At 42.6% G+C, this 24,382-nt stretch overlaps 4 protein-coding genes and 1 long non-coding RNA gene across 5 annotated transcripts; 1 reads left to right on the forward strand and 4 right to left on the reverse strand.

The window, feature by feature from the left end:
* Positions 1 to 8: 8 nt before the first annotated feature.
* On the reverse strand, positions 9 to 1,052 carry LOC138928619 (uncharacterized). The gene is made up of 2 exons (XM_070285957.1): positions 740 to 1,052; positions 9 to 298 (listed from the first exon to the last, which is right to left on the reverse strand). Exons 1-2 carry the CDS (start codon positions 1,050 to 1,052, stop codon positions 9 to 11), a joined length of 603 nt encoding a protein of 200 aa, XP_070142058.1.
* A 4-nt stretch (positions 1,053 to 1,056) lies between these two features.
* Positions 1,057 to 2,283, reverse strand: LOC138928620 (uncharacterized). The gene has a single exon (XM_070285958.1). The coding sequence runs from the start codon at positions 2,281 to 2,283 to the stop codon at positions 1,057 to 1,059; it is 1,227 nt and encodes a 408-aa protein (XP_070142059.1).
* Positions 2,284 to 4,438: 2,155 nt separating this feature from the next.
* Positions 4,439 to 5,371, reverse strand: LOC121502811 (uncharacterized). Its single transcript, XM_041776545.1, has one exon. It carries the CDS (start codon positions 5,369 to 5,371, stop codon positions 4,439 to 4,441), a length of 933 nt encoding a protein of 310 aa, XP_041632479.1.
* A 614-nt stretch (positions 5,372 to 5,985) lies between these two features.
* Positions 5,986 to 9,627, reverse strand: LOC121502812 (uncharacterized). Its single transcript, XM_041776546.1, has one exon. It carries the CDS (start codon positions 9,625 to 9,627, stop codon positions 5,986 to 5,988), a length of 3,642 nt encoding a protein of 1,213 aa, XP_041632480.1.
* A 10,412-nt stretch (positions 9,628 to 20,039) lies between these two features.
* On the forward strand, positions 20,040 to 20,495 carry LOC108072844 (uncharacterized). The gene is made up of 2 exons (XR_001770630.3): positions 20,040 to 20,232; positions 20,300 to 20,495. It is a non-coding gene; the product is annotated as an uncharacterized lncRNA (long non-coding RNA).
* The last annotated feature ends 3,887 nt before the right edge of the window (positions 20,496 to 24,382 follow it).

Here is a 24,382-nt window from a genome sequence, read left to right on the forward strand (position 1 = left end):
ATCTTTACTTAGAACGCTTCTTGGCACTCGATGATACACCACGTTGAACCTGAACATCGATCCTCGGGTCGAATCAGCACTTGGTGGAACATCTCCTTGATGTCGCCGAAGACTCCGACTGCTCCTTCCATGAAATGGAAGAGCACGGCTGGCAAGGGCTTATAGTGCTGAGGCCCCTTGCCCAGCGCCGAATTTAGCGAGGTTCCTCCAACCTTGGCTGCAGCATCGAACACCAGCCGGACCTTACCGGGCTTGTTCGGGTTTTCGACGCCAAGATGTGGCAAAACATTTACTGCGTCTAGAAGACTAAACAATCTAATTTGTATAAGGCCCAGATCCCTGACATCCGAAAGACAATTTTTTATTAATGCTATTAGATTATGGAATCAGCTACCCAACAACATTAAAAATATTAGCAATGCTACGCAATTCAAGGAAAAGGTACTCTCACAGTTTAAATAAGTCTCATAAATTAAATTAAATTACAGCGACTTAGGAATAGGATTAGGATTAAGTTAAATGAACTACAAAATATACTAAATAATAATAATAATAATAAACTTTAAATTGTTAGATTAAGAATATCATATGCACAAATTTTGTTTAGGTTTAAGCTTTATGACAGAATGTATTGTAACCCTTTGTGACTAGCGCTCTAATTTATAAGTTTTAAACTTGTAGCGTTAGAAAGGCAAATAAAATCAAAATCAAAAAAAAAAAAAAAAAAAAAAAAAAATACCATAGCTTGTTGCTCTTCGCGGCGATGAGGTCAGCTGCAGCTTCCTCGCATATCCTTTGGATACGTAATCCTTGATGATCCGATCGTATTCCAGCGCAAACTGCCCGTTGCGCTTCAACTTCTTCTCTACGTTGATAAGCCGTCTGTGCACCATCTCGTAGCTCCGCGGCAGCGTCTGATAGCGACGCCCCACTTTCACCGTGGTGTCTTCGAGGATCCTTTGTGCCCGCGCGTCATTGCTGGCTGCGACCTGTGGCGCGAGCATCACACCAAAGCTTTCCATCTCGAAGTAGTCCTCCACCATCTTTTCCATCGTATCATCCATTGACACGGCTAGAGGGCAGGACCTCGGTGACGGCACTTACTGGCCCAAACACAACCCATCCAAGCTCGGTTGCGGCCGCATACGGTCCCTCTCTGGCAAACCGCCTAGTCCTAAGTGGCAATCCCAAATGTCCATGGTCCAGTCCGATGAACAACTTCGGCACCACGTTGCTGTAGAGCTTCATCGGCAGACGCGCATCCTTATGCATGCCCTGGACATCTCGCCGACATAACGTCTGCATCGACAGTATCAAACTCGAAACGGCGTACACGTTCCTCAAGGCGTGGCGAGTGGGCTTCCCAGCTCCACTTATCTCAAGTCTCACCACGTTGGTTGGCTCTCTGCTGGCCTTTCCGCCAAACCATTGAATGTTCAGCTGTCGATGTTCGCTTCGCACTCCCAGATCACTCCGTAGCTCGTCGTCGATCATCGTGACGGAGGATCCTTCATCCAAGAGCGCGTATGTGTCCACCTGGCGACCCGCTCCGTACAGCGTTATTGGCAGTATACGAAACAAGAGTCGGCCTCCCTCGGCGTCAATGCAGCTTAGTTTCCTGTGCAGGGGTCCCTCCGCTGGCTGGGGGGCCCTTCTCTCCAGGCTGTTTCTGAGGACAACCGACTGCTGGCTCCTCTCGTCCCTGTAACCACCTCGTGGCGAAGACCTCCTGTACTGTCGACGCCTCGGCTCCTTTCCCTCGACGTCCAAAATCGTACACACGATGTTTGCGTACTCCTGTAGCCACGCGCTGAAGTGCGCTACAGTGGGAAAGAGCTCGATCGATGCAGCGTGCCTGGCCCAATCCACTCGCTTGCTCGTAGGAAGCTCCACCACAAGCTCCGCCATGAGGGTTGGGTTCCCCAGGTGCTGCTCCGTTTTCGCTGACTGCAGGAAGGCCGTGAGGTTACTCACTCGGGTTGCGAAGGGAACGATCTTCGCCAGGTGCTGCTCCGAAATCGGCGGCACCTCTCGCACGCTGTTCAGCTGGCTGCGTATAAGCTGCTCCGGTCGGCCAAACCTAAAGCGCAGGTTCTCCATCACGGCGCTGACGTTCCCAGGGTGAATCAGCAGCGACTTCAGCAACCTCTGGTTGTTCTCCAGGTCTGTGCAGTTGTATGCTTGGGGCGTCTCCGCAAACGCACAGTTAAATATAGGCCACTCCTCGGGCTGCCCTCCAAATACAGGCAGGTCCGGAAGCCTTCTTGGCTTCATGGGATTCATTCGGCGTCATCGAGGCGTAGGATCCAACAAATGGCGATGCTGTTGTCGTAAGCAATGGCGGTCGACTTTGCTATGTAGGACCGGCCCGACCCCGTTGGGGCCTCACCATTCGATGTGGCTAATGGCGGTCCGCTCCAAGATGGCGGCCGCTCCGACGCTCCACTGTTGGCGCCATTTGCGCTTGGGCCAACTGCGATTGGCAGTGCTCACACTGTTCAGGACTTTAACCTGCTTCAGCTCATTCTCCACCGCGGTAATCCATTCCAAAAGGTACGACGTGAGTGGCTGGATTACCTCCGGCTGTAAGCTCGCAGCTGTGACAGCAGTACTTCTAGGTTGAGACGCTACTGTAGTAACCGTAGTGGCTGGGCGAGAAATGGCCGCCGCCGTGGTTATGTTCACTTGCGGCCGGTTTTCTGACCACTACTCGCTGGCTGCTGATCCGCTCGCGTTGTTGTAGGGGTGGGTTCCCCTCCGTTCAGCCTGGAACTCGCCTTGGGGAATACAACATTCCCAGGTCCACATATGGCGCTGCCTCAGCGCGCTCCAAAATGACGGCACCTGTACCTTCTGGCTGCGGGCACCGACGCTTGGCGCTCCTTGCGCCTTCTGCCCGCTGGCTGCCGACACCGTACTTGCCGCTCCTTGCCCCTCCTGAACGCTGGCTGCCCAGTACCCAGTGTTCGGCGCTGGCTGCGCCCTCTATGTCGCTGGCTGCGACTCATCTACGCGATGCGCTCCGTGAGCTCCTGGCAACTCTCTAGCTGGTCGTCAAGCCGTCCTCTAGCGCAAGTTGCCCTTGCAGTCTCTCTAGGACTGCGAATAAAAGGAGTTGTCTTGCATCATGTGGAGTTGCCTTTAACGACTCTCCCACACGCGTAGGTCCAAAGGAAGGGTTTAACTTTAAGGGCCTATGGCCGTGTCTGTAGGGCGCATTTTATTCTGTAAATGTTAAATTATCCTCATACATTACAGAACTAACTTAATGTTACCGTAGTGTGCCCTACCACAATTCACAAGACAATGAATAGACACAAGATCGGATAACTTAACAAGTACTAGATTTTCCTTGCAACACTTATTTTACCTATTTATTACAATGTCTGGCCGTCGGCACATATAAATTATACAAAAATTCTGAAATAACAAAAAAAGCTTATATATCAGAGTAGATAAAAATAGGTTAAAAACAATGAAGTTATAATTTTCTTCTATTAATTTCCTGATCGTTCCTATAGCAGCTATAAGATATATTCATCCGATTTTCATAATATTAAAAACGAAATTCTGAAATACTAAAAAATGGCCATATCTCATAAATGATGAAAATATGTTGAAAAACAGCCAAGTTACTTTTTTTTCCTAAAAATTAGTCGATCATTTGTATGGCAGCTATATGATATAGTCGTCCGATCCGGCCCGTTCACTACTATATAGTGAGAGCATTCATTCGATAGCTTTAAAACTGAGGGAGTAGTTTGCGTAGAAACAGACAGACGGACATGGCTAGATCGCCTCGGCTGTTAATGCTGATCAAGAATATATATACTTTATAGGGTCGGAAAGGTCTTCTTCACGGCGTTGCAAACTTGTGACTGAAATTTTAATATATTTAATAATTGCATATATTCTTCTATATACTCTCACTGCTATATATGTCGGAACGGGCCGGATCGGACGACTATATCATATAGCTGCCATACATATGTTCGATAAATTTTTAGAAAAAAAATTATAACTTGGCTGTTTTTCAACATTTTTGCACCATTTTTTAGATATGGCCATTCTATATTATTTCAGATTTTCGCTAAAAATTTCATCGGACGACTATATCTTATAGCTCCCATAGGAACGATCGGGAAATTAATAGAGAGCACAAATGCTTGGCGTAGGATTATTAAATGTTCGACAAATTTATTTAGCAGTCACTTTATTTATTTGCTTAAGTTTTACAGAAAAATGCGCAGCTTTAAAAAACTTTGTATTTTATCCCAGGCCGGTGCTTTCTCAAGTGGCCAGATACATTTCCAGGAAAAATACCTTCAATTCTTAGAAACTCAATGGTTATCGCCCAGCTAAAGATTCGGTATCTATTTTATGGCGGTAACATTCCCCCCCCACCCCCCCCCCCCCCCCGTGAACGTCCTTCGGATCTTCACCATCTTTTAAGCCGACGTCTAGGGTAGCAATCTTGGCCACTGGGCGGACCATGATTCCTTTTGGTGTCCAAATTGTAGCTCGGTCGAACTTGGCCGTCTTTGGCCGTCACTACATCAGTGATGCGTCCTTTGGGCCACATGTTCCTTGGAAGTTGATCGTCGACTACTATAACAATGTCGCCGATAGCTATTGGGGGACGTTTGGTGAACCACTTGCTACGTCTGGTCAAGTCTGGGGTGAATTCCTTCACCCAGCGGCTCCAGAACTTGTCCGCGAATAGTTGAGTCTGTTGCCAACGCAGCCTTACATCGGTGTTGTCATCTGCCATGCGCTTATAGCCGCTCGTCGATCCCAGAAGTAAATGATTTGGGGTGAGCGCTTCGTCGTCGCCTGAATCTAAAGAGACAAAGGTTAGTGGTCTAGAATTGATGACGTTTTCTGCTTCCATAAGGGCTGTTCGAAGGGTCTCGTCATTGAAGTTACTAGTTGGGCAGATTGATTTCAAAACAGTCTTAACTGATCTGACGAGTCGCTCCCAAGCACCTCCCATATGCGGTGCCGCTGGTGGGTTGAAGTGCCATTTAATCGCCTCATACTTTATAGTGATTTCGTCAAAGTCAATCTTTTTGAGTTCTTCTTTCACCATCTTCTCAGTTGCTTTAAAGTTGGTTCCGTTGTCGGAGAAGATTTCTTTTGGAGTCCCGCGACGTGTCATGAAATTTCGAAGACACATTATACACGACCTTACATCAAGTTTATAGGCCACTTCTATATGTACGGCTCTCAGTGTCAGGCATGTAAAGAGGACTCCCCATCGTTTTTCCTTGTGTCTGCCGACGTTAACTAGTATGGGACCAAAGTAGTCAACTCCTGTGTATGTAAAGGGTCTCTCGAAGGAGGCTAGTCGGGCGGCTGGTATTGCAGCCATTTGAGGTACTTCGGGCCTGGATGTGGCGATTTTGCATTTTTGACAGGCCTTCCGAACTGTTTTACTCGTAGACGATGTATGTAGAAGTCGTTTCTTATGATATTTATTGTCGATTCGTGCATTATGTGATGTGATTTTTCATGGAAATCTTTCGTGATCAAAAATGCAATTCGAGACCTCTTTGGCAGAACGATAGCATCGTCAGGATTTATGTTATATTTTCTTCCCTGAACACGTAGCACGCCTTCCTCATCCAAGTAGACATTCAGAGCAATCAAAGGACTTGATTTGTTCACGGCCGTGTTATTTTTGAGAGCAGTGATTTCGGCATAGTATGTCCTAGATTGTACCTGTTTATATATCCACGACTTCGCTTTGCTTATGATTTCGGGGTCTAAAGCTTTTGGCAGTGGATTTCCAAGACATTTAGCGCGTATTCTTTTAATGTATAGCATAAAGGTTGCCACGGCTCTATACAGGCGTCTCCAATCAGAAAAGTATTCCTCTGCAAAATCAAAATGCTTTAGTTGGTTTATAATAAAGACATGCTTACGTAGCTCCGTCGGTTCGCCACTTTCGAGAGTAATGTCTTGTTCTGGCCATTCGTTTTCTGGCTAGGCTAGGAACTGGGGACCTTTTAACCAGCGATTAGCTTTAGGAGATTTGATTAACTTTGTGGCTGAGTCTGCAACATTTTCCTTGGTCGGAATCCAGCGCCATTGAGCTCGACTTGTTTGATCTATTATCTCCCCAACTCTATGCATGACAAAGGCTTGAAATTTTCGAGGGTCCATATCCAGCCACTGCAGTACTGTTGTTGAGTTTGACCAGTATGTGCTTGAGTTAATGTTGAGCCTTCTAATATTAATAACTTTTTTGGCTAAGTTCACTCCCATTACTGCTGCCAGGAGTTCCATGCGTGGTATTGAGACTGGCTTTAGCGGGGCAACCTTACATTTAGCTGCTACTAGGACTGTGTCGATATCGGCTCCCTGCTTGATACGAAGATACGCAACTGCTGCGTAGGCGTACTCGCTCGCATCTACAAATGTGTGCAAATCAATCTGATCAGCATTCGGCAGCAGAGTTGAGTAGAAGCGAGGAAATTCCAATTTAGCAGCTTGAAGAAGGACAGTTTTCCATTGTCGCCATGATCCGAGTAAAGTGTCGGGTAATTCCTCGTCCCAGTCTATGCCTGCACGCCATACTTTCTGCAGTAGCATTTTAAGACCGATTGTGTAACATGATAGCAGGCCCAAAGGATCGAAAATGGACATCAGAACCTGTAGGGCTTCACGTTTTGTTGGTACAGTTTCTCCGTTTAGTACGTCTCTTTTAAGTCTCGCAAATCTGAAAGTATACTTAAAAACGTCGTTCGAGGGTTCCCAATTCATACCGAGAACCTTCTCGGGGTCACCAAGCTCTTTGGGGCTCTGCTCGTCTATTTGGCGCTCTCCAAAATGCTTTAGGACGGCGGTAGAGTTTGAGATCCAATTTCTAATAGTGAAGCCTCCCTCAGCATGGATGTCACGGACTTTTGTGGTTACTGCGATCGCCTCAGAGTCGTCGGTGTAGCTGTCTATGAGATCGTCCACATAATGAGCCTCTGTTATGGACTCGAAAGCTCGGGGACAATGATCTTTAAACTCCTGTGCGTTTTTGTCACGTACATAATGAGCAATGCAGGGCGCGCAGCAGATACCAAATGTCATTGCACGCATGACGAATATACGTGGAGTTTTGTTATCCTTATGAAGCCACAAAAATCGTTGAACATGCATGTCGCTCTGCTGGATGATAATTTGGTGGAACATCTCAGCGATGTCCGCGCACACGCCTATACGGCCCACTCTGAATGCCATTAGGACTTCGGTTAGCGAGTTTAAATAATCCGGTCCAGTTAGCATAAAGTCATTGAGGGATTTGCCGTGGCTCTTTGCAGCTGCGTCCCAAACTAGTCTTATTTTATTTGGCTTGTTTGGATTTAGTGCGATAAATATAGGGAGGTACCATACACGGTTTGTGTCCTCAGCTGTATCTGCGGGTTGCAGTTCGATCGCGTAGTTTTTTACGACTAAGTTGTCAATCTGATTTTGAATTTGGTCAAATAGTTCTGGATTTTTGTTAATTTTCTGTCTTAGGCATTCGAGGCGTTTCAGTGCGGTTGAGTAGCTCTCTGGGAGAATTAAATTCTTGTCCCGCCAGAGCAAGCCAATTTGATATCTACCGTTTACTTTCTTGCATGTTTCCTCCAGAATTCCTTTAGCCTTTTCGTCGTCTTTGGAGAAGAGCTCTCGGGGTGCGATAGGATCTGCGTTGAAGCTTTCTCTTACTGCCTTTTCGATGTCGTTCCAGTTGCAAACGCAGTGATGGAAGGAATAATTTCTGTTGGCGTTGCTTGTGCCTTGAATACTCCATCCGAGAGTACATTTTGAGGCGATGGGCTCGTTGCGTCTTCCCTCACGAATTTTGCGAGGAACAGCCAAGGTCCAGTTGTTAGCGCCAATTAGTAGCATCGGTTCAGCATTATAATATGATTTTATTGGCAATCCGTGTAAGTGATTATATCTGCCGACGAGTTTATTTACATCGACAGTTTGCTTTGGTAGCGCGAGGTGCTTGACTGAGTGTACGTTGTTAAGCCACAATTTTCTTCCACTCCCCATCTCCGATATTTGCATTCGGGCCTTGAAAGACGTTTCCTCTGTACGGGTGGTGTTGCTGGTCCACTGCAAACAGAGTGGTTCGGGTGATGTGCAAACTTTGAGGTGTTTTAGAATTCCTTCGTCGATTAATGTCACAGATGAGCCCTCATCCAGGAACGCATACGTGTTGATCCTTACTCTGTTTCCATACAGAGTCACTGGCAAAATTCGAAAGTATTGTTCTTCGAAGTCTGCTTCCTTATGATGAGCACTGACGAGTTCGGGCCTAGGTGCGTCTCTATGGAGAAGAGGGTGGTGCTTCGATTGGCAATTATCAACACCGCAATTACGTTTGGAGAAGCATTTACGTCGGTGCGTCTTTAGGCATCTGTAGCAAGCTTTGGCATCGCTGATTCTACGCTGTCTCTCCGGAACTGTCAATTTTAGAAACTTCTCGCATTGGGCGGCGTAATGTTCGGTAGAGTTGCACATGACGCATGCGGGGTTTGGTTTGGCGTCTTGTTGCTGGTCGTCTTCGGAGTCACTAATTGCTTGGTGCTTTTCTCCGGCAAATGCTTGTGTATTAGTGTTCACGCTCCATGAGTTTTGTCCAGGCATGACTGTGGAGGCGGCTTCTGCTAGATGATATATCCAGTCGCTAAATGACTTAACAACAGGGATGGAAGGACTGCGCGGATGCAAGGCCCAACTTAATTTATGTTGAGTGGGCAACTTGTCAACAAGTTCACGCAGAAGCATTGGGTTGTCAAGATGTGCGTACAGGTTGCAAGCCTCCATCGTGGCGCACGCGTTGCGGACCGCCATTGCAAAGTCTATAAGGGACTCTAGTCTGTCTTTGTGTACAGTTATTTTACGAATTTTATCGATCAGACGGTCAAGGATCTGCTCCGGTCGCCCAAAGAAGGTTATTAGGGTGTTGATTACCTCTGGGACCAGTGCCGGCAGTAACAGCTTGTCTCGTACCAATTCATAAGCCTTTCCTTTGAGAGACTTCTGGAGACGAAGCATGTTTTCTGCGTCCGTAAATCCGGCTACCGAGCTGCTGTTTTCGTACATGCTTATGAAGATTGGCCAGTCTGCTGGGTTGCCATTGAAAGTCGGCAGGTCCGCTGGTAGAATTTGCCTTGCTGCTAGTTGAGATGAAGTTGGTCCAAATAATTGGATGGGCCTTTCCTGCATCCCCTGCTGCTGTGCCAGTATTGCGTATTTCTGCTCGATATATTTTCTTTCAGATTCACGCGTTTCTTCCAGCATCGCCATCATTAAGTTGTTTGAAGTTTGAGTAAATGATGTCTCCGCCGGCTTATTCGAATTGGGTTCCATTGACAATATGGCGGCATCTTTGTTTGGTGCGGCGTTTTCCGATTCGTTTGGCTGTATAGCGGCGCGCGTCGATGTTGAGGAAGAACGGTCGACATGCATGCACAAGTCGCACGTCCATCGTACACGCGCAATAGAGTCGTCTACTCCAGCGCATGCGAAGTGGTACCATTCCTTGCAAGAGTCGCACTGCACCCAATTTTGGACACCATTTGTTAGGCGGCTCTTATTGCAAGATTTGCATAGCGTTGTATCTCTTTCCGGAGCCATTTTCAGTAGTCCGTTTTACTGTGTGTACCTGGCGTGATCTATTTCATCGAGTTCCTACACATACATATGTCTCTACCTAGCCCTTATACACGTGCATATATGGTGTGTATGTTGGCTTATATGTATGTATGTATGCGGGCGTCTCAAAATGAATTTCACAATTGGTTGGCGTCACTTGTAATTGCGGCTAAGTTTTAGCGTTTATAAAGTTTTTTAAAGAAATTTTGAGAGCACGAATGCTTGGCGTAGGATTATTAAATGTTCGACAAATTTATTTAGCAGTCACTTTATTTATTTGCTTAAGTTTTACAGAAAAATGCGCAGCTTTAAAAAACTTTGTATTTTATCCCAGGCCGGTGCTTTCTCAAGTGGCCAGATACATTTCCAGGAAAAATACCTTCAATTCTTAGAAACTCAATGGTCACACCTTTTATCGCCCAGCTAAAGATTCGGTATCTATTTTATGGCGGTAACAGGTTCTTGTTTGGTGCATTGGCCTACGTCGCTCTGTGTCCTGCTTCCGGAAATGCTTCAAAATTTGTTAAATTTTTACAAAATCATCTTTACAATATCAGAAAATTATGTATATTAAAAAAAAATCCTGAAGATTGCCTATTTCTCGATACAACCAGAACCAGAATGGTCCCTTATACTGTCTTCCCACACAGCACATTTGTGAGGAACGTTTGGGATTTTTCACAAATGTGAAACTCGTGTTCCCACACAACATTAAAGCGCATTTAGCATCCGAACAGCTGATCGATCAGCTGTGGCTCATGAAAACGTAAAGGCTGTCGAATTGGCAGTTGCAAATTTGAAATTGAGCATTTACCAACTATTTTGGCTGTTGTACAACAGCAAAAGGCACAGATTGCGTCAGAATTTATCCGCCATAAATTTAAATGAATTAAAAGACAAGGAATTTTAGTTTTTCTAATGATTTTTCTCTAACAAAGAGCAAATTCCCCGAAGAGTGTCTATAGGTGGTATAGGCAACCAAAATCTTTAAAATAAGGTAGAGGTAGGCGGTTTATATTAAATAGTAACAATTGGGGACATATTGGGGCAAGAATATACAGAAAAAACGCCAACATCTATTTTGGGGATGCTTGTAGCTTTGTCGCCACGTTTTAAATTCCATATCTCATTTGTTTCTCGCCAAGTGTGTATACACTTTCGTAGTGATGGTCAAATTTTCAGAGTTGCACCGAAGAACTATCGCCTAACTATCGCCAAACAAACCGAGGTTAGATTTTAATGCTGAACTAACGCCGGCCCATTTGGGAAAATTCGGAACGGCAAAACCTTATGGAGCATTTGTTCAACGGATGCTAAATGCGCTTTAATGTTGTGTGGGAAGACCCTATTAAGGGGGCCTTCTCATTGAGCAACTTTTTTTTTCGATTTTTTTTTTTTTGCATTTATTTATAGCTTGGGATGTTGTGTATATGTCCCCGAAAGGATTTTTAGAAATATACTTTAGAAGATACAGCCTTTTTTGTGAAGCAAGGTCTTCGCAAAATGAGATATTTTCAAACTTCAAACGCGTTTATCTCGAAACCACGTTTTTCGAACTGGCGGCCATGATATCTCCAGTTCAACTGAACCGATTTTCATGAAACAAAGAGGAATCGACGCAGAATTGTCACCATTGTCGGGTGACGGAAGGGATTAATTTTACTTTTTTTTACTATTTTTTTTTATACACTAAACTACAAAAAAAAAACCCGAAATCGAAATTTTATTTAATGGCCGCAATTTTGTTTAAAAAAATTTTAAAATTATTTCCATCCGTCACCCGAGAATGACATCTATACTGATTATAACTCCGTTTTTTTTTTCATTTCGGACGCTCTGGAGACCCTGGCTCGTGACCGCCATGACGACACCTTTTTCAAACTGCCCTCGTATCGAGGCAAAAAATATTTTTTTATTTACTTATTTTATTATTTATTTAATACAATAAATAAAAAAAGTTTGTTTGTTTATTCTTGCGTTTTCAAATAAGAATTTTTTTAAAAAGGGTCCAAAAAACGGGTTTTGAATGAGAAGACCCCCTTAAACCAATAAGTTGTTTGGTAATGACACCAGTTTCTTTATTGATTTTTGACGACGATTTTAACATAGTTAGCATTGTCCGATTTAAGTGCTATATATGTACCGTTGTCTTCGATGATTTTCTGTCATTTTGATGGTAACTTGTATATGCCTCTCATAAAAAAGTCCTTGTCCCTACTGGCAAAAAACTTGGCGATTCGATTTTCACAATTCTCCCTTGAACTCAATTTTTGTCCATCGAAAAAATTTTGCATGGCCAAAAACAGATGGTAATCGCTTGGGGTAATGTCCGGACTATAAGGTGGATGCATTAACACTTCCCAACCAAGCTCCTGTAGCTTGTGACGCGTCACCAAAAATGTATAGGGGACCTGTCGTTGTCATGATGGAACACAACGCCTTTACGATTCACCATGGCTGGCCGCTTTTCTTTAAGTGCAATCTTTAATCGCTCCAGTTGTTCACAGTAAAGGTCAGAATTTATGATTTGGCCATAGGGCAACACTTTATAATGGAGAATTCCTTTGATATCCCACCATACACTCTGCAACACCTTCTGAGCCGTCAGTCCTGGCTTTGCCACCGTTTGAGTCGACTCAGTGCTTCGACCAGGATCTTTTACGCTTTATGTTGTCATATGTGATCCATTTTTCATCACCTAGCCGATCCAGAAATGAGGCGATTTTATTACGGTGCAACAAAGATTCGCAGATTGATACACGGTCGAAGAAGGTTTTTTTGGGATAACTCATGAGGCACCCATACATCATGCTTTTTTGTTAAATTTAAATGCCTATGGACTTTAAATGCCTATGGACGGTTTCTGCGATGGTTCTAACAGTCACATGACGATTTCGATCCACTATTTCCATTATTTTATCCGTATCAACGGTCACTGGTCGTCCGGAAGGCTTGGGTGTTTCGGTATCAAAACTGCCACTTCGGAATCGCCTAAACCACTGTTCGGCGGTTTGAATCGAAAGTTTGTTATCTCCTAAGACAGCAATAATATGTCTGCTTGATTCCACAGCAGTTTTTCCCTGTGCGAAATAAAATTTCAAAATTGCCCGAATTTCTGCGTTTGTGAACTCCATTTCAAGCAATTGTAATTTCTTAACGTGGAAGCTCATGTAAACAAACTATATGTCATTTTAAAGGTGATGCCAATACCTTTCAAACGATATACAACATTGCCAGGATACGATTATACTTGACTTCACAAGCGAAGCGCGAAATTTGAATGTAAAAACCGGTATGTCATTACCAAAAGACCTATATTACATTAAACACTTCAGTTTTCCATTTTCCCCGTGTTTTTAAATTTTGGTATCAGACGAACACACGCATTATCAACTTATAGTCTGGAGAAAGGAGGTGAATTGATAACATTTCCGGATACGCGAATTTCCCTTAGTGATTGAAATGGAGGGGTCGTCGTCCTTCTAGGATAGCGTGGTCGTCGGAATGTTGGGCTGGAGTTGGGCTGGCTGCTGAGTCCCACAATTTTCCCAATTAGTAGGCGAGAGGGGGGTAGCTTCGCTTCAATTCAATTTTATTCGCTTCACATCTATATTAAGACTAACTTAGATTTACATGGAAAGGGCTGCAGGGACCGCGGAGTGGTGAGTTCGCTGCTGGAGAGTAGCGAAAGAGAGGGAAACGGGAAGAGCGGAGGACACAGTGAGCGGAAGCACAAGCTTGAGCGCAAGCGCTGGCCGCTTACACTGCCGCTCAGAACTTCACGCCTTTCTGGCGTGAACATACCTCGTCGTCTCCCAGACTGGTGAAGGGCAGCCGGAAAGCGGCCGCCAGCGATCGGTCGATGCTGCTCACCGCCATACAGGGGTCGATCATCGCCGCGGTCTCGAAAGTACAGGATCCAGTATCCACCACGACGATGGTTGTCGGAAGTATGTGGACCGTCTTCTGGCGAACCAACGTGGCCACCGACGTAGCCGAATGGCGAGGATGCGACCTGGCGGATTGGACAGGATTGCGTTAAGGGCGTGATGGTGACGCCGTTGGCTGGGGTGTGCGTTGTGGCGGCCGTTCCTCGTGCGTGTGGAGCAAGGTGTGATTGGTCCCTCCGCACTTCTTGCAGCCGTCCTAGCTGCGGCAGGTTCCTCCTGAGTACTGATGTGCGAGGCAGTTCGAACAGTACTTATTGATAAGCAGTGCTCGAAGGCGCTTTTCAGCGCTCAGTTTGTGGAACCTCTTGCACTTCCGAAGAGGCAGACTCGGCTGCGGTAGGATTGAATACCTCGGGAACGTCTGCTATCCAAGGACTGGGCGGTGCGAGGACGTGGAGCCATTGTATGAAAAACGGGTCCTGCGATAAAGAAAAAAAAACGAAGTTTTTTAGAAGGGGGAGTGCGAACGATCGGACCTCGAAAAGTAAGAAGCCCTAGTCCCTGGGAACGAAGGATTCGGTATCCTCCGCAGGGAGAAGTATGACATTATGGAGAGGGCGCTTTATGTGCCGCTCTCTCCAACTCGAATGCGGTCATCGGCTCCTGCAAAGGCAGAAACGATTCTGCCGAGCCGCCATTCGTTCGATCGCCAATTTGGACGTTCCTTGACAGACATTGCCATGGATTGCGTTCGCGGAGTTCCACCGTACACTAAGCTGCTGCGCTTCAGTCTTGAGGTGTTGCCATCGACGTAAGATCGACTTGGCTTCGCCCTTGAACTCGGGCTCAGCTTTGGAAAGCAACGGAAAGGGACGTTAGAACATCGGCGAGAGGAATCCTCGCCTATTGGATGAACCTGCGTCGTAAAAGATGCGACTCTGTTCGCCTTTACATGGGAGATCGGCCCCGTAAGCACCCATCCGAAAATAGTCTCTTGGCCTAGAAGAGAGCCGCAAATACTTCTTCGGGTGCCATTCAACATTACCGACGGTAAAATGTCGGCACCGATTAGGACGTCCAGTTGCGAACTCTCATAGAACGTCGGGTCTGCCCACTGGAGAGCGGGCAGGTCTCTCAAGGAATTCCGAGAGATTGGATGGGAGGGCAATTTGCCCGCTAATTTCGGAAGGACATAAGCTTCGGTGTCTAATTGGAGACCCGGCTTCGTAGGAGAACGAATTTGGAAATGGCATAGCCTAGTCGACTTCGCGGAAACCGACTGGTTTAGACCAGAGACTTCGGCCTAGATGTTGCGGAATGGCAATTTCATACGGTTGAAAAGCCGTTCAGAAATGAACGTCGCCTCGGATCCCGAGTCGATTAAAGCTCGTGCTCGGTTAGTCTTGCCCAAATGGCACACGTCGATCATCGCCGTGCCCAGAAGAACGGCTGTAGTGCCAGAGGCGAAATAGTTTTGCACCGTTAAAGTGCTTGCGGATGCATTCGGGCTGGAAGCTTGTGTAGGATGCGAGGAGCTGGAGGAACTCGAAGATGGTGTAGGATGCGAGGAGCTGGAGGAACTCATATTTTCGGAACTCGCAGTGCGGTGAAGCAGCGTATGATGCCTTCCTCTACACGTGAAACAACAGTGAGTGCTCGTACAGTCACGAAGCTGATGGCCTCGCGCGAAACAGTTGAGACAGAGTTGCTTCCTTTGTTGACTAAAAGTCGTTTGTTTTGGAAACGGTCTTGAAGCGCTTCCCACGCAGAGGCGAACCCGTCATTTGTGAGCGGGGATTTGGAGACGATGGCTTTCGCCTCGCCGCTCGTCTTCGTGAGAAGATGGAAGAGCTTCTCGACCGGTGTCAGCCTGGGGTTGTTGACATATACTGCCGTGAATAGGTCCCGGAAAGTGGGCCATCGAAGGTAGTCCCCGTCGAAGACTTCAGTATCGCAGGGAGGTAAGCGGCAACCGGAGGAAATTATTGGCTGGGAGGGTGGTTGCACGGCTTGAGGCGTGGCACTGTCAATTGTCGCACTGATCTCTGCTGAACATGACTCATACACCGAATAGCAATAGTCATATTTTTTCTGCAGCACGGACACCATTTCGAGGCATCCTTCTTGGGCAATTAGATCGGAGCACGTGTCGTACTCCGTCTCTACCTTGTCCCATAAGGCTCGCACTTGTTGCAGGCGGACTTGTTGCAGATGTAGGAACGGTGAAGCTTGACCTGGAGTATTGATCTTTGCTTCAAAAATGCTCACACGATCGCTGGCGGCTATGAATTTGCGCAACGACACGGTTGCGGCCGTTGGCGGTTCGGCCGTTGGCTGTTCGGCCGTTGGTTGTGCAGCGGATGCCATTTTGTGGCTGCTAGAGCGTGTCACCCTCAGGAATTCCGGCTTTGAAACAGAGGGAGACTCTGACTTTATGGCAAGCGAAGAGTCGCTAGAAGCTTTTGCCACCGGCCGTTTGACGGACTTGTCGATCGACGATCCGTCCCTTTGGAAGTGGAAGCCGAACTTCTGATCCTCGGACTGGAGGGCCTGGGTGCTGAATAGGCTCGAATGGGCCGCGGAGCGGATGGGTTCGACTTGGCCGGGGAGGAGATTCCCTTTTTATTTCCCTCTATGGGCATACTCAGCTATGCCCTATGAAAAGAGAAGGCCTGCCCCCCGCAAAGAGAAAAGCGAGTGCGCGGAAAAGGAACTTTAATCCTTAAACGCTGTGGAAAACCCTGCGAAGCTCGCAGAATAAAAATAAACGGCAAGAAAAGAAAATAGCCAAATCTAGCTATGATCAGTCGCTAGCAAAACAAGGGAACTGAGCTGTCAGTGACGGATCTACGAAACGCGTGCGGATAATAGAATATAGCGAAAAAAAAGTAGCTAGATCTAGCTACAAACTAGCCCCGGAAATTGTTGCAAATTCTTAGCCACTTACTCAAAATTGGCTTCTTCGACCTTAAGTTCCGGAATACGACAACAACAATCGTAGAACTATGCGAGAAAAAAACCATCCGCCAAAACTAGCTGGAAAACGCTTATAAATTTGGTGGAATATGTCAATGACTTTCGGGAATTATATGGAGTTTTCTTTTGTTTTTTCGGAACTCACAAAAGGATCGTAAAGAACTACGTGGAAAGAAATTCACAAAATAGCTGAAAAAATAGCTAAAGGAGGCCAATGGAGATTGATATGCAGGACCCGCACGAAAAAATAACGCCCACCAAAACCTAGCTAAAAAATCGAAACTAGCTAAAATATCGGCTCGACCAAAAACTAGCGGCAAATAATAAAAAAATTGCTAAAGGAGGCCAATGGAGATGGATATACAGGAACCGCACGAAAAAATAACGCCCACCAAAACCATAGGTGCAGGTGTTTGTGCACGCTTAACGAGCAAAGAGGAGACAAAATAGAAATGCACTGTATGTGCGTATGTATGAAGCTTTGGAGTTTAAGCAATTGCTTAGCGCAGAATAGTGCGAGGGAAGCCAATATGTATGTATGTATGTATGTAGGAAATATGTAATTTTGCTAGGCGCAGAATAGCGCGAAGCTTGCCCAAATACATTTACAGTGGATCGCAGCATATTTCGTGCAGTCAAGAAACTAAAGTGTAAATCGCCACTGCTGCTATACCATTAGAGATATCGAAAAAATTTAAATGCAGTGTTTTAAATCAGATATCCTACATTTTAAATTAAAAAAAATCTTCCCAATTAATAAGAACAAACAATAATATTTAAAAATCAAATTTTTGAACTTTTTTCACGCCGCAGCTTATTTCGTGCAGCTAATTAAAATTTAAGAAACAATGAACTTTTGGCTTAATTTTTAATTTTTTTTTTTTAATTTGGCTTTGGTATTGGTAGCTTATGTATATTTTAAAAGTTTATTGGCCTGATCACATTAAAATATGAAGTTATGGTGAAATAAGTAAAATAGGATCGCGAATATCTATTAAAATGCGATAATTAGTTCTCTTTCAATTTAAGACAGAAAAAAAAATCACCGTGATACTACGAAAATGTTATTCTTAAATCGTACATATATAAAAACAAATTAATCGTTTGTCCGTGAAGATTGGGCCAAACATAAGGGCCGAAATGCACCGAATACATATTTCAGTGAACATTAAGTTCATTATATGGACCAAAAATAAAGGGAAAACATTAACAAACGGCTGTCAAATTAGTTATATACAGTGGCTCCAAGCTTATTTCGTGCAAGAATTTACAACAACTTCAAATTAGCACTGCCGCTAAACCAATAAGGATATTTTAAAAATTTAAACGCATTATGTTAGAGAAAGTATTTGTTTATTTAATTAACATAAAATTATTTTCTCAATAATTAAAACAAATAATAAAATTATATAAATAGGAAAAAGAGTGCAATTCTCACACCCAAGCTTATTTCGTGCAGTTTAGAAAATATAAAATAACTTTTTTATTTTTAGATTTTACTATATTTTTTTTACCTTTCTTCATTCTTTAACAACTTTCAAAATATTCTATACGAAAAAAAATATATGTTTCTACTAGACTATTAAGCCAATATTTCCTTATAGCATTTTTGAGTTAATATTTATTTTAACTTTTTTTTATAATGACTGAGTCTACATTTTGGTTAAAATTTGTAGTAACACTTCAAAATGTTGATTTTTGTAATGTTTTTTATAAATTTTGTTCGTTTCCAGACGAGCCACGCCCTCACAAAGCCTGCCGAGCACGTATGATCTTAGTCTGATATTACCAAAACGACCCCGTAGGCGCAGTTCTTCTGCCATTTTAAGCAAATTTTTCTTAAATTTTTAAGGAAACATATCGCCATTTACTATTTCATTGAAAAAAATTTGTTTCGTCACGCCAATTGACGCCATACAGGCCCAACAATGGAATGAATCCGCCTTGCTTCACAAATGCATTGAGATGCTTATTTTACAGGCAGGAATTCAGTCACCACAGCACATATTTTAGTCTATCCAAAACTAAATTGGCTAATTTTATACTTATATGTAAGGATAAAATCATTCCGAAAGAAAATCGAGTGAATTATAACCTTCTATGCAGATTTTAGACGATCCTTGCTGTAATGTTTGCTTATAAATGGCTGTTTTGATACTACTTGACCTCCTTAATATGTGATCCTGCAACATAGGGCGCACCTATTTCACACTACATTTGTTACATATTTCGTGCTCAATATAATGCATCTAATCTGGGAACTGAAAGTATCTCCTGTTCCTTTCTTATAAGGATAATACAACACAGCTCACTGAAAAATGTATAAGTATTTGTCTATCTCGACCCCAATCTGCCACGAAACTCCTACAAAAAAATGATTTAATTATGTAATGGAATGCAGTGGGGGTTAAGGAAACCATATCAGAAAAATCACGATGATATTTGTCACTTTTAAAGTGATTTTGGAGTAATTTCCTTTGATCACTCATGGTACATGGTACTGCCACAAAGAATTTCTTATATATCCTTAAATATGTAGGGCCAGCATCTAAAACCAATAAAGTATGTATTGACTAGTACTTAAAAAAGTAATATAGAAAAAAAACTTTAAAGTCTAAAATAGCTGTTTTTTGTTTTTAAAATATTTGCACGAAATAAGCTTGGGTGTGAGAATTGTCACATTTTTTCTATTTATTTAATTTTTTAATTTATTTTAAAGATTAGGAAAATAAAATTTTGTTAGTTAAATAAACAAAGTGTTTCTCCAAAATACTGCGTTTAAATTTTAAAGATATCGTTGCTAGTTATCCGGCAGGGCCGATTTAAAATTGTTAATAATTCCTTCACGAAATAAGCTTGGAGCCACTGTAGATAGAGCACGAAATAAGGAACAAGTGTCGTGCCGATTTAATGCGCCTCTTGTTGCACAAATACATCTTTAATGTTATAGTAGTATGAAAAGAGCCATTTATAAGGACCCTTCAGTTCCAGAATTCCTCGCCCGTCCAATTCCTCGCGGTATGTTCGAAAAACAAAAACAAATTACATGGGCCTCGTTCAGCGAAGTTCGAAACAAAATAGCCGAAACAAATTCTACCTACGCTCGGCTACTGCCGAGGGCTTCACGAAGTTCGTTCTTCATATTTGTTATTGTTTTCGATCTACGTTCGGAGTAGCGGTTGCGAGAATTCGTAAATTAGAGAGAGATGGAGATGGAAGGAAGGGAGGAAAGAAAATTGGTGTCAAAAACAAAGAGTATTGCACCGACGTGAGAATGACCTTTTTAAAATAAGTAGAGTTATTTAAAAATATTTAAGATTATATTTAATTAATTTTTACGTATAAAATCGTGTGGGATATGAGCACGTAAGAAAATGTGCTTTAGACATGGCCGAAATGTTCATGTTTGATTATTGGCCCTTTGTGAATCTAATTGCAAGGCATTGCCTTGTCGGCTATACCCTGACACGCGCGAGAATTTTCGGTCTTCGGTTTTGTCTTCTAATTCTCTTTGCATTTAGAGTTGACTGCTGTTGCATTCAGATGTGTTTTGCGTATAGTTGCGTAAAAATGAAATATTATAAGGTAAGTGGAACTTATTTGCATTCAATTATTAATTTTAATTGCAGAATTGACGATTAAAATGGATGCGACTTCAACCTAGACGGTGTGAATGGGATTCAGTACGGATTTACAAAGTTTTTTTATCCAGTTTAAGTTGGTATGTACTGCAATTTACAATTTGATTAAAAAATATGTATGTATGTACTTATGTATTTAATTTACAGATAAAACAAGTTTCTTAAAGGACCCAGCAGCCGGCAAAGGAGACTCGTGACACGCACTTATGTACATACATATGTACATATGTATGTACATATGTACATATGTATACATGTTTAATTTTGGAGAACAATTTAATGCTACCAAAAAAGTGAAGATAAATAAAAACATGCAATCCATAAATAAATAAGGAATAAATTACATCGGATTTTTACTAGGAAGGGGGGGGGGGGGAATTTTCAGGATTTTCTATAGATTTTCATCTGGGATTCCTGGCGGATTCCGCTAGCGAATCCCGCGGGATTCCGCAATGATTTTCTCGGGATTCCTCGACGATTCCTCTAGCGATTCCCGCAAGATTCTTCGACGGTTCCCCCAGCGATTCCTTGACGAATCGTGCACGATTATCTTTCGAAATTCCCGGTGACTTTCCCTGGCGATTCCTGGCGGATTCTTGGCGAATTTCGAATTCGTGGCTGGGATCACCTTTTGTATGGAAATTCCTCGAAGTTTTTTATGAACGTTCCCTGACGATTCGTCAGGGATTTATTTCGGTTCCGTGAGGAATCGTAGGGGAATCGTTGAGGAACGGAACTGAAGGGGAAACCAGCACAGTAGCAACGTCAAAATTTTTCATAGGAGCTTATAATTTGGCCGATTTTCTTTTGGAATGTTTTTATCTTTACCAACGAGTAAAAGTTTAACTAATTTAATCCTGATGACAGTCAAAATTATTGGCGGAGGCCCAATATTGAGCTAAAAAACCAAACACTTGCAAGCTACTCTGAAGCAAGGCGGCGATCGTGTCTTATTTGGGCCTAAATGGCTTCCTGTAGAGTAGGAAACGAATTTTTTTTTTGGCAGGATCTTGGAAACCAATATGTTCTCTTCAATATAAAATGTTAAAACGTGGAAAAAACGTGGTCACACGGGATAGTTTGCAAAACTATTAGTGCAGCGGTCCCTACTACTTATCGGACTTTCGGAAGCTTTAGCTCACACAAAACGGTCCTAAAGACAAAATAACAACATCAATGTCACCCAGACATAATCATTATTTAAAATTTGTAGCAAATATTGGAAATTAAAATTTTTGACCAAAATTATCAAAACAGTAGTGCCTTAGAGGAATTGATTAAAATTAATCTAGAAACCTAAAAAAAAACTAGTTAATTCAATTGAAACATCATCTTAAAGGTATTCAGAATAAGATAGGAGGTCACATAAAATTGTTTATATTAAATTAATAACAAGAAAGGAAGCTAACTTCGGCACGCCGAAGTTTGTATACCCTTGCAGATTGGTTTTGATGTTTATATTATAGATTTAAATGCTGAAAACACTCACAAAACAGAATTTCATTACATTTTAGCTATACTTATTATGTTTACAGTTTGACAGTTACAGTTTTACATTCCCAGCTTTACATATTTTATACATTTGCTATAAGATATAGTTGTCCGATTTTTATGAAACTTATACCAAAATTTAAGAATAATAAAAAAAACGTATATCTCAGAGTAGATAAAAATACGTTGAAAAACAACGAAGCTATAATTTTATTCTTATTAATTTCCCGATCGTTCCTATGGCAGCTATATGATATAGTCGTCCGATTTTCATAAAATTTTTACCAAAATTCAGAAATAATATAAAATAGCCATATCTAAAAAATTATGCAAAAATTCCGACATATATAGCAGTGAGAGCATATAGAAGACTATATGCAAAGTTTCGTTCAGATAGCTTTAAAACTGAGGGACTAGTTTGCGTAGAAACAGACAGACGGACAGACGGACGGACAGACAGACGGACATACGGACATGGCTAGATCGACTCGGCTGTTGATGCTGATCAAGAATATATATACTTTATAGGGTCGGAAACGTATCCTTCACTGCGTTCCAAACTTCTGACTGAAATTATAATACCCTGCAAGGGTATAAACATAAGTTGAATCAAACGAAGTGCACGAAATAAGCTGCGGCATGAAAAAAGCCCTCAAATTTGTTTTTATTTAATAACTAAATCGTTTTTATAATTAGGAAGATTGTCCTTGTTCAGTATAAATGTTAGTACAAGGACTAAAAGTACTGCGTTTAAATATTTGGATTATCTTCAATCGTTTAGCCACAGGGACGTTTTAAATTTTCGTTTCTTGACTGCACGAAATAAGCTGCGATCCACTGTATGTATTTAATATGTAATTTTGCTAGGCGCAGAATAGCGCGAAGCTTTTTTTTGGCCAGTTACTCAGATGTCCCCCCTTAAGACTAACTTAGATTTACATGGAAAGGGCTGCAGGGACCGCGGAGTGGTGAGTTCGCTGCTGTATGATCAACAAAATCTTTTCATGGTCTCGTTTACAGAGGATACTCAGCTGCTGTGAATGAGAGGAATCCACTTCCACCGTTTCTGTCGGCGTGGAAGCTACAATATGCACGAGTTAGGATATTTACGCACGTCCAGAAAGAGTTCTTCAGAGTGGAATACATTCAGTTAAACACCCGAAAATTATTATCAAAGAAGTCGAAGTTAATCCGCTACACGCCCTTCTTAGACGAGCAGATAATATTGCGTGTTGCTGGTCGCATAGACAATTCAATTATGACGCCAAACACCCCATAATCATGCCTAAGGAATCTTCAATAGCTGCATCACTCATTCGATATCAACACTGCGTTGCCTACACGCTGGTGTCGAATACACGTTTCATAGTTAACGCAAAGATATTGGATTCTAGGAGCTAGAAACCTAGTCGGCAAAACTGTATTTAATTGCAAAACAAACTTTTTGCAGCGAAGACACCCGACCTCTCAACAGGTGGCCAATTTACCCGATTTTCGAGTTCAATCTGCCCGCTGTGTTCTTTACACTGGTTTGGATTATGCTGGATTTGTACATATCAAAATATCTACAGGTCGGACGCCCTAGTTTGGAAAGGCTTGGTTTGCCATCTTCGTTTTTCTATCTACAAAAGCGATACACCTTGAACTGGTCAGTGATTTGAAAACATCCGCATTTATCGCTGCCTTTTAACTCTTCTGGTCCCAACGTGGGCCCATCTTTGATTTATATTCGACAATGGCACAAGTTTTCATTGAACTAATAGAGACTTAGCGGAAAAGCAACGGATCGCAATTTCCCAAAGTCAAAACGAAGAGATTTCGAATTTCTTATAGAGTCACAAAATTAATTGGCATTTCATCACGCCCTCTGCACCCCATTTTAGAACAATTTGGGAGACTGGTGTGCGATCTATAAAGCTGCACCTAAAACGAGTTGTTTGCAGCAGTGCACTAACATTCGAGGAATATTCGACCCTGCTAATACAGACTGAAGGACTTCTGAATTCTCGTTCTTTGTGCGCCCAGCGATCACAGCCTTAGCCCGCTAATACCTTCTCATTTTCTAACATGTCAATGTAACATAGGTGCATTAGTATTAGCACATCACTCGATCTTTGCATATTTTTTTCTGATTACTTTTTGCTGCTTTACAGATTTCAAAAGTTTTGGGGCGGCGTCAGAAAAATTATAAAGTAACCTCAACTCAGTCAAAAGAATTTGATGATTTTAGTGTCAAATGCAATACTAAAGTCAAGAAGTATAAGTAACAACACTCTTGTTACTTTTATCTATATTTTATCTTATGTCTTAAAAAACTTTGATTAAGGTGGTTGAGAAACTTCTATATTGCCGGCTTGATGGCTTGATATTAAGTAGTTTATTTGTGCTACAAAAAAGTGTTGATCTGCTTTGCCATTAGTTACTCAAAAGAACATGAAAAATATATATCGGCTAATAATGTCAGTTTGATTTGGGTACAGTGGTTTGAAGCTTATTTCATGCAGTCAAGAAACGAAAATTTAAAACGTCACTGTGGCTAAACGATTGTCGCTAATTCATAAACATTTGTACTGATCGAAGACAATCTTCCTAACTATAAAAATAGTTCAGTAATCAAACAAAAACAAATTTGAGGGCTTTTTTCAAGCCGCAGCTTATTTCGTCACTTCGTTTGAATTAACTTATTTTTATTCATTTATTATACACAATTTTGTGTGACCTCTTATATATTGTGTACAT

The sequence above is a fragment of the Drosophila kikkawai genome, chromosome 2L (genome assembly GCF_030179895.1).
Source record: "Drosophila kikkawai strain 14028-0561.14 chromosome 2L, DkikHiC1v2, whole genome shotgun sequence".
Taxonomy (NCBI): domain Eukaryota; kingdom Metazoa; phylum Arthropoda; class Insecta; order Diptera; family Drosophilidae; genus Drosophila; species Drosophila kikkawai.